This window comes from Corvus brachyrhynchos, unplaced genomic scaffold, assembly GCF_000691975.1.
Source record: "Corvus brachyrhynchos isolate BGI_N302 unplaced genomic scaffold, ASM69197v1 scaffold3, whole genome shotgun sequence".
Taxonomy (NCBI): Eukaryota; Metazoa; Chordata; class Aves; order Passeriformes; family Corvidae; genus Corvus; species Corvus brachyrhynchos.
Genome location: NW_008237619.1, coordinates 12,649,751 through 12,667,534, shown reverse-complemented (window position 1 = coordinate 12,667,534; position 17,784 = coordinate 12,649,751). Strand labels below are relative to the sequence as shown.

The 17,784-nt window shown below is 43.3% G+C and overlaps 2 protein-coding genes across 6 annotated transcripts in view; both read right to left on the bottom strand.

The window, feature by feature from the left end:
• The window catches only part of LOC103613933 (3 beta-hydroxysteroid dehydrogenase/Delta 5-->4-isomerase-like), a 10,572-nt gene extending 8,307 nt beyond the window's left edge, over positions 1-2,265 (bottom strand). The window contains exons 1-2 of the mRNA XM_017731983.1: positions 2,242-2,265; positions 1,647-1,872 (exon numbers count right to left, since the gene is read on the bottom strand). Of these exons, the coding sequence (XP_017587472.1) occupies positions 1,647-1,872; positions 2,242-2,250 (235 nt within the window). The 5' untranslated portion in view covers positions 2,251-2,265. The remainder of the gene's footprint in view (positions 1-1,646; positions 1,873-2,241) is intronic.
• Positions 1,792-17,428, bottom strand: HAO2 (hydroxyacid oxidase 2). Of its 5 annotated transcripts, XM_017731985.1 has the most exons (9): positions 17,186-17,420; positions 15,386-15,538; positions 14,478-14,629; positions 13,426-13,709; positions 12,851-13,066; positions 10,965-11,123; positions 9,243-9,312; positions 8,474-8,532; positions 6,595-7,503 (listed from the first exon to the last, which is right to left on the bottom strand). In XM_017731985.1, exons 2-9 carry the CDS (start codon positions 15,514-15,516, stop codon positions 7,420-7,422), a joined length of 1,155 nt encoding a protein of 384 aa, XP_017587474.1. In that variant the 5' UTR covers positions 15,517-15,538; positions 17,186-17,420; the 3' UTR covers positions 6,595-7,419. The 5 variants fall into 5 exon arrangements, with proteins under 5 accessions (XP_017587475.1, XP_017587474.1, XP_008630018.1 ...); XM_017731986.1 differs by lacking the exons at positions 6,595-7,503; positions 8,474-8,532 and adding an exon at positions 1,792-1,872 and having other exon boundaries at positions 17,186-17,406; XM_008631796.2 differs by lacking the exon at positions 8,474-8,532 and having other exon boundaries at positions 17,186-17,409.
• Between the last annotated feature and the right edge of the window lie 356 nt (positions 17,429-17,784).

The window sequence follows — 17,784 nt, the reverse complement described above, 5'->3', positions numbered from 1 at the left end:
TCTGGAAAGGGAATGGTAGGGAAACATTCCAGGTAGTCCCGAGCACAGGGACTGGCAGGACACTAGAAGAGATGTAACCACAACGGCTGATACAGACAGAGGAGCTGCCAGTCAAAGTGCAGGAGTTCAAATCTGTTTAAACACATCTGGAATGTCAATCTATGGTCCCTACTACCTGTTTGGGTAAATAGGGTAAAAAAGGCTTTGGTAACTGATTTTTCCCTACCTCCTGCACTGCTCAGATAGGCAGAAGGAATGTTAAAAGAATAGGAGAGGGGGTGTGTGGGCAGTGCTCAGTGGAGGAAGAAGGGAGGATAAGGAAAAAGGGCATAGAACTTGCCTATTAACAAAAACCCCAAAACCATCAAAACCTTTGCTGCAGTTCAGCCAAGTTTGTGCCCACACAAGCAATTGTTTTCACTCCCCAGGATGCTCCATTATCCCCAAAAAACTCATCTGGTTTAGAACAGTGTAGATGCCTCTGCACTGCTGCATCAGTGCTAAACCACACACACAGTCCTGCTGCTTCAGCCTCTACTGTAGCTGCAGGTTTTGGGTTTGTTTCTGTGGAAACTCTCTGGAACCCAGAGCAGGAAGGGCTGCTGCAAGGCTCAAGGGCATCTAGAAATCCTCAGTGAAATGCTGTCAGATTTAATGAGGAAGAAGTTTGAGTTGTAAAAAACCATGATAAAGGCTTGTGCAATTTGTACCACGTTTCTGGAGCACTGTTGCTATTCCTTGATGACAATTAAATGCTCTATAGAGTGATCAAGGCACTTTAGCAAATCATACAGAGATATTCCTCAAGGGTTCCCATATAGCTGCCTGTAGAGAAGAAGCCTTGCAGCGAAGATATGATGGAGGAAGTTATTGTCAAGTAAATATAATGTAAGGACTTATGAACCTGACTGAATTTAGCCCCCCTATGTGCCTTTTTATAGATGTGCTCAGTATCTCAATAAACAGGACATTTAAAATTAAACACTCTGAGATGCTTTCCCTGCCACAGACTGTCTCTGACACTGGGCACATCACTCACTTGTGCTGTCTCCAGTCCATTCAAGAAGGCAGAGTCCTGCCGTGCACTTTGCAAATGGGTCCTGTCTCTTCTGTGTTTAGCATTTGCTTAAACAGGAAACTGCAATAATGTTACCAACAAAAGCAGTTTTAAAAATACCTCACCACAGCTCTCAGCCAGAAGATCATTATTAATCTAATTAATCACAGGTTGAAGAAAACCATTAGAATTTGTACGCACAACTTTGTCACTGCCTTTTAGTCTGGCATACCAGAGCCCAGCACAGTATAGCAATGCTTGCATTTCCCTTTCCCCCAAGAAGAAGTGTGAGATTTTTGCACTAATTTTGCTCTGTGGGTTTTGTTGTGATAGAAGTCAGGTTTAAGACAGCCTGTTTACTGCATGAACAGCATAAAGAAGCCTCAGGGCCTGACAAGAACACTCTTGTTTTCGTATTTTGCACCCTATTTTTGTGCTGGGGGGAGAGAGAGGGATAAAGCAAGGCTTCCTTGAGATAAAACCTCTATCTGCAAAGCTGGTTTGGATGAGAGGTAAAGGCTTCCAGGCTCCCCACGTGGGACAGCAACACACATAGCTGCACACACAGTCCTCATGGAATGGCACTTACTGTCGAATCTGCCGAGTGCCTCATCGCTGAAGGCTTTGTCCAGCAGTCGGATCTCAGTCAGCGCCTCCTTTTCTTCCAGCAGCAAGCACACAATCCTCTGGCCAAGAAATCCTCCTGCTCCTGTCACCAGGCAGCTTACCCCAGCCAGGGACATTGCTCTGGGTTGCTCCTTGGTGGTGAACTCACTGTGTCTTGAGCTTGGTTCTCCTGCTGGCTCTCCTCCTGCCTGAGAGAATGAACATATGACATCAACTTCTGGAGACTTTACAAATCAAAGGGTGTTACCAGAAGGAGACACTACTGAAAAACAAACTTTAATCCCTACATCAAACAATTTTTTAAGCATATTTTACTTTTGCTAGTTATTCCTATTCAGAAGTAGTCTACATTTTTCCCATGCAAAGAAAAAATTTTTACAAATCATTACAAACCAATTAAATTAACAAATCTGAAAATGCTCAAAAACAACTTCAATGCCAAACAAACCCCACAAAGGTTTCCCACAAAAGTCTGCCTTGGGTCTCAGTTCCACCTCTCTAGCACTCAGAAGACTGTGGGGGAGATTTGCCTGTATTTATATACTGCAGAGCACCACCTCAGTCATTTTGCTCCCCTCCCTCTTGAATGGCTCCTTTGCTGCAAAAGAATGTGATGCTTCCACACCACTCCCTCCGAAGTGGAAGGCTCTGGATGCAGTGAGGTCTGAGCCTAGATGTGGTCCTGCATCCCTAAATCCTCAGAGAATAAACCCTCATCTTGATAATTCTCTCTAGCTGCATTTCCTTGTGCAAAATTGTGCCAATACTGAAGGTAGGGAGCATTAAAATTAAATACAAATAGCAGGACAAGCTATTTAGAGTGGTTTGAGGAGTAGACTCTAGTGCTGTATATTTTCTGGGCTTCCATACTGGGTGTACTGGGCTTCCCCATTACAACATGGGTTTCTCACTCTCTCTGTGTGAGATCAAAACCTAAGCCCCAGGATTATGTATTTGTTCAGTATACTAGAGGCATTTGAAGTGATGAAATTGTTTAATGTACCATCAGAGTTAAATTCAAGCTGCAGGAGGGAAAGGTTCACCTCTGGAAATGTCTTGTGCAAGAGTACCTAGTAAAAGTCAGGCTGTTTGTGTCTCTGCAGGGAAAATACCCAGGTGTTTCTCCCTGGCATTTCACTCCATTTCAAAACTGTTTTCTAGTGTGAGACCAGAGCAGGGCTTAGGCATTAGCCTGAAGCTCCTAGTGCCAGCTCTGCCTTCCTGGGTCTGTCAGCACACGCTGACTGCAGCTGTATTTTCTCTCTCTCACACACAGGGATAGGCTGACATCCCTGCTGAAGAAGGAAGATAAATAGGGAGCTGCCTTAAGTGAAAAGGCCTTGAGTTGCAAAGAAGAAATCTAGCAACACCATTAACTAGGCTGAAATCACTGGAAAAGGGATCCCTGATTTGGGGCATAGCTGGAATGGATCTCTAAAAATGCTTTGTTTCCATTCGTGCCACTAACTGCTAAGCTCCTTTTTTTATTCTATCATGGGTTTTGTTCACTCATTAAAGACAGCCCTGGAGAAAAGCTGTAGAAGAAGCATGCCACACTTTTTTAGAGCAAAACTGGGCTTGCATGTGACAGGAAGAAAGCAAAACCATTTCTTTTGGGGGAGAAAGGTTTCTAGCTGACACAGATGATGAAGTTTTGGCAACTGTTTCAGTCTCAGCATCCTTGAAAATCTGTTCCTTACCCCAACAAAGCTTTAAAAAAATTGTTATCAGTGCTTCTTTCCTTGGCTTTTCACAGTCAAGACCTTGACATTGTATGCTCTTATCAGAAGCTGCTGCAAATTAATTTTGTGCACTTTCAAAGGAAAAATAACTGGCTAAAGCCTGATGCTGCAAGCAGCATTCTCTGAAACAGGGCTTCCTTTTGCTTTTAGAAAGGAAATAAAATGCTTTAAAGAGGCATTATAAAACCAGACAACACCACACAGCCTCTTAGGATAGAAAATGCTCTCTTACACCAAGCTTGCCTGTTAGAATAACCAAGTTTAGCAGGGGTAGTGCTTCTATGAGAATATGAGTGCTGCTTAGGGGACTGTAGGGAGATTTACTGCTGCTGTTCTTTTGTCCTCTTAGGTACTACTCGGACAAATGCTTGGTTTAGTTTGAGGGAATTTGATACATCACTACATAGCAGCCTTCATCTGAACTGCTGTTTGTGAATGTCAGTGGTCAGACAGCAGCAATTTGCTCAATTCCAGCTCAGACCTACTGGTGCTTCCTGCAGTCTCACCTACAGACAACATTTTCACCCCTTGTTTCTTGTTGACATTGCTGGTGGGGTTGCTGGGTGGCATGACAGCTCCTCCTGTGCAGACAAGACTGGCTCTGGTGCTCCCCAAAGGACATGGAGGCAGATGCTGGAATGGGCTGTACACCCCAGACTGGTGCCAGTGAGCAACAAGGCCAAAGTCCACCAGACCCCAGACCACCAGGAACAACTTGATAAACTTCAGAGTTATTGCACAGGCAGGGGACTTGCAGACTAAAATATAACTGAGCAGTATCTAAAAAGTTTACCAACGCTGCATTCGGTGTTGAGGCATAGACATTTTTTAACTATGTTCTTGTCTTCCTTCTCTTTGACTTCATTATAAAACAAAGCTGCCACAATCTGATATTTTGCTGTAGAATGGACTGCATGACTAAGAGCATAATTTTAGAAAATCAGAGCTTGTACATTTTGGGGTGTGTTGGAGAAATGCTATACATGGATTAAGTGGATAGCTTAGTGTATGTGCAATGCCATGTCCCATCCTGGCTGTGTCCCTGATTTGCTGGCACAGGAACAGTGTTGCTCCTCTGACTTTACTGGTGCTTACTGTGACAGAAACTTTGGGGCAATGACTGGCAGGTGTTAGAGAATGTGTTTTCTTAGCCTTGTCACAAGGAGAAAAAGGGACTGGGAGGGAGTGTAGTGGAGAAAACAGAAAGAGAAACAGTGAAGGGAAAATTCCCAGCAGCATCAGGAAAAAACTGTATCATGGTACTGGAATGATTATATGCAATAACATTGCAAGGAATGGAAGTTTTAGATAGGATAACATGTACTTTTGCAATGCTGTTTATTATGGAATCAGGTAAAACAATTTTGCAATCAATCAGGCTATCCAGGATTGAGAATGGGAGAAGACATCTTTTTGTCCAGAAAGAATTTTAATTCAGGAAAGGGGTTTCTAAAGTCTGCCCTGTTGCCCAGAGTGATGAGAACTGAAGCAGGGAAAAGAAAAAGCATGCTCATTACTTAACTGGACCTTTTGATTTCAAAATATAGAGTAATTGTGACCAAAAAGACACACACACACACAAAAAGAAAAAAAAAATTCATGTTTCTTCTGATGTGGAAAATTAATGTGTTTCTTACCACTGTATGCCTGTAAGCTCAAAATGCTTACATGGTGGCAGCTCTGGGAGAGAGGCTGTATTTTAAGCTGTAGATTTACTCAAGGAAAACTTCTGCCCTTCAGGGTGGGGGGCACTGTTCCCTCCTGGAAACATTTTCCTCTCTTCTAATTATACATTGACAAGAGGGAACAAGATTTAAATAATTAACCTTTGGACGACTGTCCTGCACCAGATTCTGAACTTCTTATAGTGGGGAACAGTTGTAAGACACTTTAATCAAGGTATGAAGAAAACCACCTTAAGGGGCTTTAGTGTTTCTGTGTCTTCAAATCTGACAAAGAAAATATCTCCTATTTCAGTACTACCAAAATTATTTGGTAGAAATAGAAAGGTGATTGTAAACATTTCAGACATTATCTCCAAGATCAAAAAAACCTTCTGGTAGTAGTCTTTGCTATATTAGAGAGCACATAGGTCGGGCAATTAAGTAGAAACAAAACTTTATCTCCTTTTCCCTTTACTATTTCCTCAGCTGAACTTGATGGGTGAATCATATATTTAAAGGCTGGAGAAATTTGCATCATATGCCAAAGAAAAATGTTTATATTTGGATCCATTTTGTAGATAAACTACCCTTGTAAGTAGACTGATTCTCTGTCCTGTCCTCCAGGGATGCAAGGAAGCAGCAGAGTTTGATTGCTCCTTAACCCACATGTTTACAATCTTCAGGGACAGTTTTTTGTAAGGTTTAACCTTGCTTGAATGTGTATCAGAGGTATTCACAACAGTTAAGTACAAAAAGCAGAACAGGGTGCAGACAAGGGGGCATAAAACTTTGGTAAGCATTGGCACAGGCCTAATACAGATCACAGAAAACTCTCAATGTCTTGGAAAAACTGGGCTTGTTAAATAGACTCAGCCTGATTGAACCCTGTGATGTCTTAGTTTAAGTTCACTCACCAAATATCTTTGCTTTTCTCTCAGAAAATGCTTTCTTGCAGCCTTTCACAGAGATACATGTGCTGCCTCTGCAGCTCCATGTAGTTGATCATGGCAGCACAGTGGTATGGCAGAGTACACATCTCATGTGCAGCTCTTATTTTATGATTCTGTGATATCCCCCAACAATTCAGATTAAAGGGAGCCTCTGGAGATCTCTGTGCCAACCTCTTCTCACAGCAGTGTCAGAGAGGTTGCTCTGGACCTTGACCAGTCAAGCTCTGAATATCACTTATGATGGAAGTTTCACAAACCCTATGTTGCAGTTATCTGACTGCCCTCATGGTGATTTTTTTCCCCCCACTGATTTCTACTTGGAATTTTCCTCATTGCATCTTGTCCCCATTGCCTTTCACCCTTTTACTGTACGCATCCAAGAAGCTGATCTGGATCCAAATGAGTGGTAAAAGACAGCGATGTGATCCCCCCTCCCCCTGCCTTTAGCCTTCTCGGGACTGAGCACTCCCAGTTGTCTCATTCTCTTCTTGTACATCCTTGGAATCCATCAACGTGTGTGATGTGCTGTAATTCCCAAGTCTTATCTGCCAGGCTGTCAGTCTGCTGACAAGGTTTATTGTTACTGGAACAGAGAGGAAGGCCTCTGTGTGAAGGCCTCTGGAAGATCACTGCAGACACTGTTATCTCTGAGAGAAATTAAAGTCTAAACAGAATGAGCTAACAGGGTTAGCTTCTTCCTTCTGCCTCCTTTGGGCCAATTTGAAGTAGGGTTTATGCAAAAGGTCACTTTTTGGTAGCATGGGTCCCCCGGCACATTCCAGGGAAATGGGTACCAGGGTATCTTCCAGCTCCAAAGCAGGGTGAGGCAGGGGCTCTGCACACTGAGAGCTGGCTCTTTGCCCCAGAAGTTGTACTCTGCTCCACTCTTTCATTGCTCTGCATTTAGAAGCAGTGGGCAAGAACTGTCCCCACCTTCAAAGGGTAGCTGGGGTCCCTGGTAGCTTATGCATCTTGTTTCTATATCTGTTATGAATAGATCCAGGAAACACCAAACTATGGTCTTTCCATAAAGATAGCAGCCTGAACATTTACTGTCCCAGAGCAGGAGAGGTGTGTGGATTGAGTTACAGTGAGTGTTGGCACGACAAGTGGAAAAAGCAGGGCATGTAGTTTTCCATGTCTGGCTGTCCAGTGTAGCAGAACTTTGGAGGAAGACCCAACATAGGTAATGTATTTAAGCAAGTAATAATTATCCAAACTCTTAAGGAATTCATTGGTCTCAATAAAGGCAGAGTGCAGCCTGTGCGAACACAGAGCCTTTCCTAATCTCTTCAGAAGCTTCTGGAAGGCCTTATAAGGTACTTATTGCACCTCCTTTTTCATCTTCAGTCTGGCTGGGGCCTCAGCTTGAGCTGCCTCTATTTGGTGGGCACAGCAGGAGGCTGATCACAGCTTTGAGAACTGAACCAGGTGTTGGCCAATCTCTGAGACACTGGCACAGCCTGCAATAAATGAAACATTGGTGAGAGAGAAAGGTGTATGGATGAAGCTCGGAAGCCCCCCTGCTCTGAATCACAGTCTGGTATGAGCCAGGTTGGAATAGGCTGGTACTTTGATATCTCTACTCCTCAATGGCATCTTCAGCCTTGAGGTTTGGCACCGGACTCCCCCCACAAGAAGAGTTAGAAACACGAAAAAAATTATTTTTATAATAAACTGAGCAGGGTGAAATCTGGTCCAGTCAAGTCAGCAGAAAAATGTAGACAGGAAAGATACAGGGTTTGCTGTGTGCCAAGTGGCCAGAGGTGGAGATAGGCATTCCCATTTCATTTGGTCAAATAGGGGTGGGATAGGGGTGCTGTTGACAGCTGGCTGAACATGAGCCAGCCGTGTGCCCAGGTGTGATACAGGCATCCTGGCCTCTATCAGCAATGGTGTGGCCAGCAGGACCTGGGCTGGGCCCCCTGTGCTGGACCCTGGTGAGGCTGCACCTCAAATCCTGTGTTCAGGAGAGGTTTAGATTGGAAATTGTTATCAAGCACTGGACTAGGCTGCCAGTGAAGTGGTGGAGTCACCAGGTCTGGATGTATTTAAAAGGCAGGCAGATGTGGCACTTAGGGACATGGTTTCATGGTGGAATTGGCAGTGCTGGGTTAACAGTTGGACTTGATGATCTTAAAGGTCTTTTCCAACCCAAAAGATTAAATGATTCAATGAATTTCACAGCTCCAGCAAAAGGATCTCAACCTGCTACTCTTGCTGAATCCTGTGCCCCTTTGCATGTAAAGAACTGTAAAAGTCTGCTGGAGAAAAAACCAGGAATCTTTACTGCTTGAAAAAGTAGCCCATAAAACCAGATTTCGGATTTCGGCTCCAATCTCCCAGTCAACATTGCTATCCACTTGAGTTCATGGCTGCTAGAGCATGCTGATGTCTGAATACTTCTACACTGGATCTGCATGTCATACTTACTGTCACAATATCCTGCATTAGAAGGAACCCACAAGGATCATCAAGTCCAATTCCTGGTCCTGCACAGGACACACCAAGAGTCACACCGTGTGCCTGAGAGCCTTGTCCAAATGCTTCTTGAACCATGCCAGGCTTGGTGCTGTGACCACTTCCCTGGGAAGCCTGTTCCAGTGCCCACCACCCACTTGTTCATGAGTAAAACTGGAGTTTTCACCGGGCTCTGCAAATTTGCTGTTTGGTGAGGGGTCAAACAGGGCAGGTACAGCTGGGAGTAGGAGTGAGAAATGCAGAGTGAGAGTAAAAGCTTGGAGGAGACTCAAAGGCTTTTAAAGCATGTGTAATTACCAACAGACTGTATTCTCCAACACACAGAGAAAAACTCTGCATCCATTTTTAATGACTTTTTCATGCAGAAAAAAAATCAGTTGCATTTTACCTTGATAAACACTAAGTAAGTCCTGAAAAACATATGCTGCCATTCCCAGGAGAACAGAAATTCCAAGTTTTGCTTGGCTATACTTAGGAGTTTTGCATCTCTTTACTTGGGTCACAAAGCTGCTCTAACCCACTCCCTCCATGCAAACTTGATGGCTGTGGCACCTGGAATGCCAAGTGGTTTCACAGGAAGCAGAGAATCTCCTCAAGTATAGCAACAAGAACCCACACATCTCCTGCGGATTCCCTTTTTGTGATCCATCCATCGCACTCCTGATTTTATAGGGCTTGCATGCAGAAACCTCTGTAACACCCATTACAAAAAAATACTTACCAGCCAAGGCCATAGACAAGCGAAACTCATCCTGCAGAATTCTCAAGACATCTTGAAGACCTTCTTCACCCTGCCCCAACAGAGAAAGCAGTCAGGGTAAAAGGAGCACTGGCACGGAGCAGTGCTGCAGGATGCCTGCACCCTGAGAGCTGGGATAGTCCCTTAAGTCCATGCCAATTCCAGTCTCTCATGCAGATGAATGATTAAAATGATATGATGGATGTGCTCAGTTCATCACAGATTAATTTAGATGCTTTTCCTTTTGGGATACATCTGAACAGGGAAAGAAAACAAAGCTGTTTTTCACTTCTGACATTTTGTAGCTGGCTCTTTTTTTAAGCTTTCTGTTTTCCCCCACCAGTGGGCTTGCTATTTAAAATGTCAAGCCTTACAATGCTGACAGTTTTTTATGAAGTAATGAGAGTTTTATATACTTCAGAAACTGTAGTTTATTCAAATACTGGACTGAATCTTTAAAAACAATAGACTATATGTTTTTCTCTGTATGACACCAAGAAGCTCAAAAGCCAACAAAATGTATATAAGACTTTGATCTCCCTATAAAATATTGGAGGAATTAAAAATGTTTTTTCTCTTAAATTTTCTTTTTATGTCTTGCAATAATGAATGCTTTGGGTGCAGACAATGTTAGCACGTGTTTGTGCCCTTCCTCTGTTGTATGCTATGGTAATGCCACTGAGATACATCTTTAGGAAGATTCCATGGAATACAATACCAAAGCACAACTGAACCCCCCCAAATCGCATCTCCTTTCTGTTTGCATTGTGGAAAAAGTGCAGGCAACTCACAGGAACATCTTTTTCATCTTAGGCCCTTTTTTGATGTTTACTGGCAAAACAAACAGTACTGCCAACTCTTACAGGTCTTTTCAGAAGATACAGGCAATTCCTTCCACAAAGCCTAGCTACTGGAATCCACAGCAATCATACCACTGGACAAGAGTGCCATTTAAAAGAAAGAAAATGTTTCTAGACCATAAAAATAAGTATCTTTTCTTTTAGAGAAAATTCTGAAAGGTTCCATCCAGAGTGTAAAAAGAAAAAAAAAATAGCAAAAAACCCAACCAGTACAATAATATTTTAATTTTAATTATATTGTGTTTACCTTCTGGATAAGACACCTAATTCATGACTCTGGATCATAGAAATATGCCAGGAGCTAAGCAGCAAAGCTGGAACTGAAATAGCAGTGGAAAACTCAGGCATCTCCAGGACAAAGTTTTGCTCAGCCTCGTCCAAAATATTTCAGCCATCAGTGGGATGGAGTTCTATGTGTATTTCTGAAGAATTCATAGCACTGCTATGAAACTGGTGTATCAAAATCATGTACTGTTCCCAAGTATTTGCTGGAAGCAAATAAAATTGTCAGACTCCTCTTTCTGGCAAATAAGCCCAGCTCCAATTTTCTGAGTCCTACAGTATTTTAGTGCCAAACTGCAACACCAAGAAATCAGGTCCACAAAACAATGTTATCACCTTCAAAATCTCCTTGTTCAAAACCCCAGGAAATTGTGAAATTCAGTGATATTTTTAAATCACGGGAAATGTCAGGGTTTCATTCAATTTGGGATGATTCCACTTAAAACTCAGCAAAACAAAATTAAAAAATATATTCTGCACTGGTGAAAACCCTGTGACTTCAGTTGCAGGAGTGCTGGAGAGTGTGAGAAGCAGGCATATGAACTCAGAGCTCCTTACTCACCTTGTAAGCCAGGCCCCATAAAGCTGGTCTTCCAATAAAGACACATTTTGCTCCCAGTGCCAGTGCTTTTAATACGTCGCTTCCTTTTCGTATTCCACCATCCACATAAACTTCGACTCTGCCTCGTACTGCCTCCACAACCTCAACCAGAGCATCAATCTGCAAAGAAGCAGCCAGTCTCTCCTTGAGGGCAGCTTTTGATTCCAAGAGAAGGAGGATATATTCCAAAGAGACAGGCAGGGATGCAATGCTTTAGTAGGATACCGTCTCCAAATGAAACGTGATGATGCATCACAAATAGTGAGCACCAGGAGCTGCAGAACAATGTGCAGCTTGCTGTTCTGTTTCCCAGATACTTAATGCCATTTTCCAGTGCTCTGCTTATGCTGATATTCTTTGCTATCACTTTTGATAAGTGAAAAAGTAACTTTTTCACTAGATTTATGAAAGATTTAGAACATAAATTTCAATGGGATAACTGTAATCAATATTTTACTTTCATTTGAGACAATGATGAATGATACAGCTGTTTGCAAAAAAGACTGATGTCAAACTTCTACTCCTCAAACTACCTAACCTTACATTTCAACTTAATCCTGGTGACCACTTGTTGAGTGCCTCCCCATAAAGCATCTGTGAAGAGTTTCATTTGCTGTGTAGTACAGTCAATCATTTCTTCCAGGTTAGGTCTCCTGATTCCCCAAGGTCTTTTCTGTAGAGTCCAGCATGGATTAGAGCCTAGGATGTTATTGCAGGGCAGCACCACACAGAGATGCTGACCCCAAAGGCAGTACAACCAGGGGCAGGATATTGCACTAAACATAATTAACTCTCCTTCAGAGCAAAGCCAAAAGGCTCTTTTCTGCAGTGTTTTATACCCTTTTGCCTTCTTTTAATCTTCTTTTTTTTTTTTCTGAATGTCAAGCTGAAAACCTTCAGGCTGAAATTTTCTAGGACTAGCTCAGCAAGAGCCAGGCTTGGCACCAGAAGAATAGCAGAGCCCAACTAGGTATCTATTCCTTGTCTGTGTATGTAAAGCGACTTTTAAGGTAGAAGAGCAGCTAAATGTGGATGCCATTTCTGTTATTATGCCTTTAGCATTTGTTTTATTAATTTTTTTTATTCATTATTGTCAGCCTAGACGTAGAATAGAAGAGAATTCCCTGGTACCTATTTTTATTTTACAAAAGAAAATCGAGAAAAGAAAGTTCATAAGATACCGTGCAATGCAGAACTGTAAAATAAGAGCAATTGGAAAAACTGTCAGAAGCCAAATTACGCCAGTGAAATACACACACGTCCAAACAACGCATGATTTCTTTGTACAAATTAAAAAGCAGGGGAATTTTTCTCCAGATAAGTTATCCTTTTTCTGGCTCATGCAAGTCAATAAATTTCCACTTAGACTTGAGCCTGTAAATACGCAAGCAGACCTCTCACTAAATCTAGCTGCATTGTTTTGCATGTTTTGACAGATGTGAACAATGAGAATACATTATGCTCTCATTTGTACATTTTTGGTTCCAGAGCTTTGTTTTCTTTTTGCTGCAGTGTGCAAGGAGTTTGTGTGCACTGCACCAGCTAATGGAGACACAGGCAGAAACTCTTCCTGACGTAGGCCAGTAGTTTATCTGCACTTACATGGGTCCTGTGATACTTACAGAACCCTCCCAAGAAGCTGAGGAAATACTTCAATAGGTAGTCCTTGTCAGGGCATGGACCTCACCAGTTTAAAGCTAAAGTACATCTGCACACATCCATGGCCACTGGACAAACTCAAGTCCACCAGAAGTGTACACACAAACCCGGGCACAGAGATACCCAGGTTAATGCAAACGTGCAGACCGTAAACAGGGAAAAGGTGGGACATGTGCTCTCTCACTTACAGTGGCAGGTCCTTCATCCAGTTGCCTTCCTCCATGATTGGACACAATAATTCCCTGAACTCCATGTCTCACTGCCAGCTCTGCATCTTCTCTTGTCAAGATGCCTTTGATGATGATGGGCAGGTGGGTCAGGCTCCGCAGCCAGTAGATATCATTCCAGGTGACCGAAGGGTCCAAGCTGTTGGGTGGCAGTCCGTACTCAGACCAGTCATCTCCCTACACCCAAAAGGAAACAACAGGCTGAAACAATACACAGGTCCCTTGGTGTCTTTCCTTGCCCTAGAACAGACTAATCAAACTTGCCAACAGACATGTTCATCAGCTCCAGAAATGTCACGTCTCTGGAGGAGAATAATTACAATGGGGGTGGAGATCAGTGTCTCTAAGGCAGCTGGATGGGGATTTTGAAGACAGAATCCAGTCTGGCAGGAGGTCAAGCCAGGATGCTGCAGAACCAGCAGGGGAGAAGATACGCCCCGGTACAGCAAATGCCAAGGCAGCAGTTACCCAGTGGTTTTTGTCTCATGTGGTACGTGCCAGCGCAGTGAATGAAAGGACAGGCTCATTTTACAAACCTCAAAGGCTCGTTCCAAGTTCTTCACTTTCATGTGGGGAGGAAGACAGAAACCATTGCGGACATCGTCGCGTCTCTTGCCTGTGTAGGGCAGATCCGCGGTGAGGACGAGGCCCTGGAAGCCCGAGGCCTCCGCCCGCTGGACCAGCTGCTGGGACGCTGCCCTGTTGCGGTGGATGTAGAGCTGGAACCAGCGGAGGCCACCGGGCGCGGCTGCGGAGATCTCCTCCAGCGTGCAGGTGGAGTAGGTGCTGGCAATGTAGCAGGTGTTCATTGCTCTGGCCGCTTGGGAGGGGTTGGGAAGGAATCAGAAACAAAGGGATTTGAACATTCTTGCCAGACATCAGGTACAAAACCATGCACTGTTTGCAGACACCACCCAAACTCCTGTTTCATGTGATCCTACAAAGCACAGGGCAGCTGTGCCCCCGGAATTAACAGTGACTGTGTTTACCATGCACCCTTTTTGGTCCATGGTTAAGAAAGCAGAAAAGGGAGAGGTAATTAACCAAGCTGTGCTTTCATTTTGCAACTACATTTTTTTAAAAAGCATGAATTTTATCTTTATGACTGAGTCCTCACAGGAATGCACTGCTAAATCTACTCAGTGTACACAGATGAAAAAATATTTCTAGGGGTCAGCTCCCCAAACCCACCACAGAATTTGTGAAAAGGGGTATCTTTTTCTCCAAGGGAGACATTTCTTAACCAGTAACAAGGAATTCACAGTCTGAGTCCCATTTACCACTTTCACAAAACATATAGAGCCCCCAGGACTGAAAACCTTATGTGGTTTTTGGTGTGAGCCAAAAATGTGTCCACTGCCCTTTTTTTAAGTTTGCAGCAGACTCCATGGGGCTGAATTTGTATGGTGGTAGCTGGAGAAGAAGCACATCTATACTGCTTCCCATGCAGGGTGTCAGAAAGTGGGAACAGAGTTTGCCCCTTCAAGCCTGAAAATTTTTCTCAGTCACACTTCAAGTCATCCTAACAGCTTCTTGAGGCTTTTCTGCAACTCCCTTTTTGCTACATGGCACCAGAGCAGAAGAGTACCTCTGGCTGTGCTTTTCTCTCCATCAGGCCATGCTAGCTGGTGGAAGCCTGTAGGGGCGATTCCTACAGGAAAGCTGATTTCTGTTCCCAGGATTTTAGTCCTAATGTCCGTCACGGATACGTCCCGCAGCATACGTGGCCGGAAACGAATCCTGTAAGGGAGAAAAACCCCTTCAGGATAGTAGATGTTCAGTGAGTTTTCTGAAGTTTCATGGAAGGCAGGTCTTCATTCACCAATTGCAAAGCAGGTATGTGAGCCAATGAAGAGAACAGCACACAACAAAGACTCTTTGTCCTTTCTGTTTGCTTTTAGAGGTCAATTCAGCCAGCAGTTCAGTCACTTCTACTTTTCATTAATCCTGCTTTACTGGCCACAGTACTTAATTTCTGCATCTCCTGCCTCGGCTCACTGTGTCTTGTTCTCCCACTGTCCATCCCCAGGTTCCTTCTACTTGCGGCCGGGCTGAGCCTTCCACTTCACCAGGCCTCACTGTACAGTGTGTCTGCCCTCAGGCTCTGCAGCATGTTCCCCAAATCCCACCCTACTTGCACATAGGCTTCCTGCTGTTCACAAGGAGCTCAGTGTTGTGTTTTATTCTATTATAGCTACTCGTGCCCCTTCCTGTCACGCCACACATACCATAGCACACTGTACCCTACCCTACCCTAGCACTTGCCTGTACCCTCAGCATCCCTAAAGCCTCATACAACCCATGTCATACTCAGTCTGGCATCAGAGCATACAATATATGTCACTCAGGTTTTGCATTTAGCTTGGGGACCCCCTGGAAAGGACCCACCTGGAAAGGACAAGGTGTTAGGTGTCTTTGCTTGTGAAGTCCAAACACTTGCACAAAAACAGTTTAAAAGGTCCCCGTACAACCCCCTTCATTTCCTCCTCACATTACCTTTTATATGCCAGGATGTTTTCATCTCGTGTGGTACAGTCGTCTGCTCCAGCTGCAAAATAATCCCAAGCAATCTTGGGTAAATACTTCTTAGCATAAGCTTCGAAGTCTGAAAGACACACCATAGCCATTGCTGAGAGAGGTGCAGGGGACCTTGAAGAAAAGAATAACATGGAGCAGAAATTAGATCCCTAAACTGTCATTCCCTCTTTCAGGGGCTCTTATGTCACTGAATACAAAACCTAGAGCCATCTGTCTTAGAAGAGCTGCTGAGAGGTTATCTCGGTCTATCTTGCACATCAGTCTATGAATCCTCTACCCTACTACAAAGAAAACTTGCAGATGCAGCCATGAGAGGCAGGAGGAAGCTTGCATCGCTGTGCCTCTCTTCATTCTGTTCTAAACAGCAGCCTGAAGAGGACATTTTAGGTCCTCTGCTATTTCAGTTGTGTAATTCTGTCATAAGTTCCATCTTAAAACAAGCTGCATTATTTGTTCCACTAATTCTGCTCAAAGGTTGTCCCAGAACATCATTTGTTAAATTACCCCTAAGGACAGCTCCATGACTGAACAATTAGTTACGGAGCACAGTGATGGAATTCAAGATCATGAAATCTGGAAACAGAGTCTACATCTAACCTGCTCCAGCATGAACACACTGTAAAACTATGTCCAGACTTTGAGTGCCAATCACTGTCAAGGCCAGTGCTGTGGAAAAAACAAAGCATTTTCTACAGATCTTCCTTTCTCTTCTCTAACAAATATCTTCGGGGCATTTGCGTTACATGCTGGAGCATTGATATATACTATAAAAGGAACATACAGAATTTGGACAAACCATGAGAAAACACTGGCAAAAAACAAATTCCACAACATGAAACATGTTTCTGAGAACTACCCTCAGCTTTTCAGGGAATGGAAGTGAAGTTGTGTGACCCAGATGTCTAATCAAACCAACATAAATGCTGCCCAGAAAGTGCCTGCACTTACATACTTTTGAAGTAGCAAGAAATAAAAGCTATGCAAATTAATGTTTTAGCAAACCAACCCCGTATGTGCAGAAATATGTACAAAACACAGACAGAGTCAATTTTCTAAATTGTTTGTTGCAATTACTTCCATGGCACTGATTAAAATAGGAATTTAGCAAGGTATGTGGAAACATGAAGTTTTAAAACAGCTGTGGCTCAGTCTGACTTTTCTAAAAAATGTACAGGAAGAAGTAAGTATCCTAGTTTTCAGGATTAACCTCCCACTGCAGATTAGCCAGGGTTGCAAGCTTCACCAAAATCAGTCCCGTGTGTCCCATGCTGTACACTTCTGGCACAGATAAACACACAGGTTATGTACACAGAAGCAACCTGTCAAACTGCAGGTACCCTGTGTCTCACTGACTGAAGTACCCGTGTCTGCATCTGAAAATTAGGACTCACAGTTCTCTGCTAGTAAAGAGCCCAAGATGAGGAACTTGTTGGAAGAGGAAGAAGAAATGCAACTGATTTCTTCAGTATTTTTCTGTCTCCTCTGACAGGCATTAGGTAGCAGGGGGTGTAAGTATTCCAAGCCTGCTCTCTCTGACTTCAAGACATCAAACATTGCTGATAGTGCAAGTCTTCATATATAGATTGTGACATTCTTTAAAACATCTGTCACAACTTCTGCTCTTCTGACTTTTAGAAAGGTCAGAACCATCATTAACCCATTAAGGTAAACCAAGTCCTCTCATGGCAGAATAAACATGAATTTTAAACAACCCAGGCCCAGTCCTGTCTTCCAATTCAGACCTCAGTTCAGACTTACTGTGGGTTTCAGGGAAAGCTGCAGGGGGTGAGAGCCTCTCCTTCAAGTTTTCCTGCAAACAGGATGTCGAGGAGGTCTTTTCACTGAGTAGCTTCTGTTTCTTCTGCAGTCAATAAGCAACCACCAGAGATTAAAGCTCAATCCTGCGGTAAACTTTGTACTGTTTGTATAACACTAACTTTGTTTTGCTATCAGGAGATTAAAAATCCCTTCTAAAAACATGCATCACCTTGTCAGCATTGTGATTGCTTGGGACAGAGCCTGTTGCTGAGCTCTTTGTCAGTGGCTGATGACTGTGCATTCATTTAGGCAAGCAATTTGGGGGTTTTAATGAATCTCTGAACTGTTGGTAACTTGTTGCTCCATCCTACCAAAACGATGATTCACAGACAGTATGAGCTGTTACAACTCCCAGCTACAAAGCCTGGACTCTTTACTAGCCCATGGGAAATGTTTTTTGCTTCCTACAGTGCATAAACAACTAAAATACCCTTTGTCTTCTGCCATTTTTAATGGCCTATAAGTGCCCTTGTCAGGACTGAGGTACCAACAGTTTTATGATATTGATTTAAATTTACAAGATATGAAAAATAAACACT

Coding starts and splice junctions, on each gene's coding strand:
- HAO2 (XM_017731984.1), bottom strand. CDS start 15,516: ATGGCTATGGTGTGTCTTTCAGACTTCGAAGCTTATGCTAAGAAGTAT. Junction 13,710..14,477: donor AGAGAAAAGCACAGCCAGAG/GTACTCTTCTGC, acceptor ACCCCTCCCAAG/CGGCCAGAGCAATGAACACC. Junction 9,313..10,964: donor TATGGGGCCTGGCTTACAAG/GTGAGTAAGGAG, acceptor CTGTTGGGGCAG/GGTGAAGAAGGTCTTCAAGA.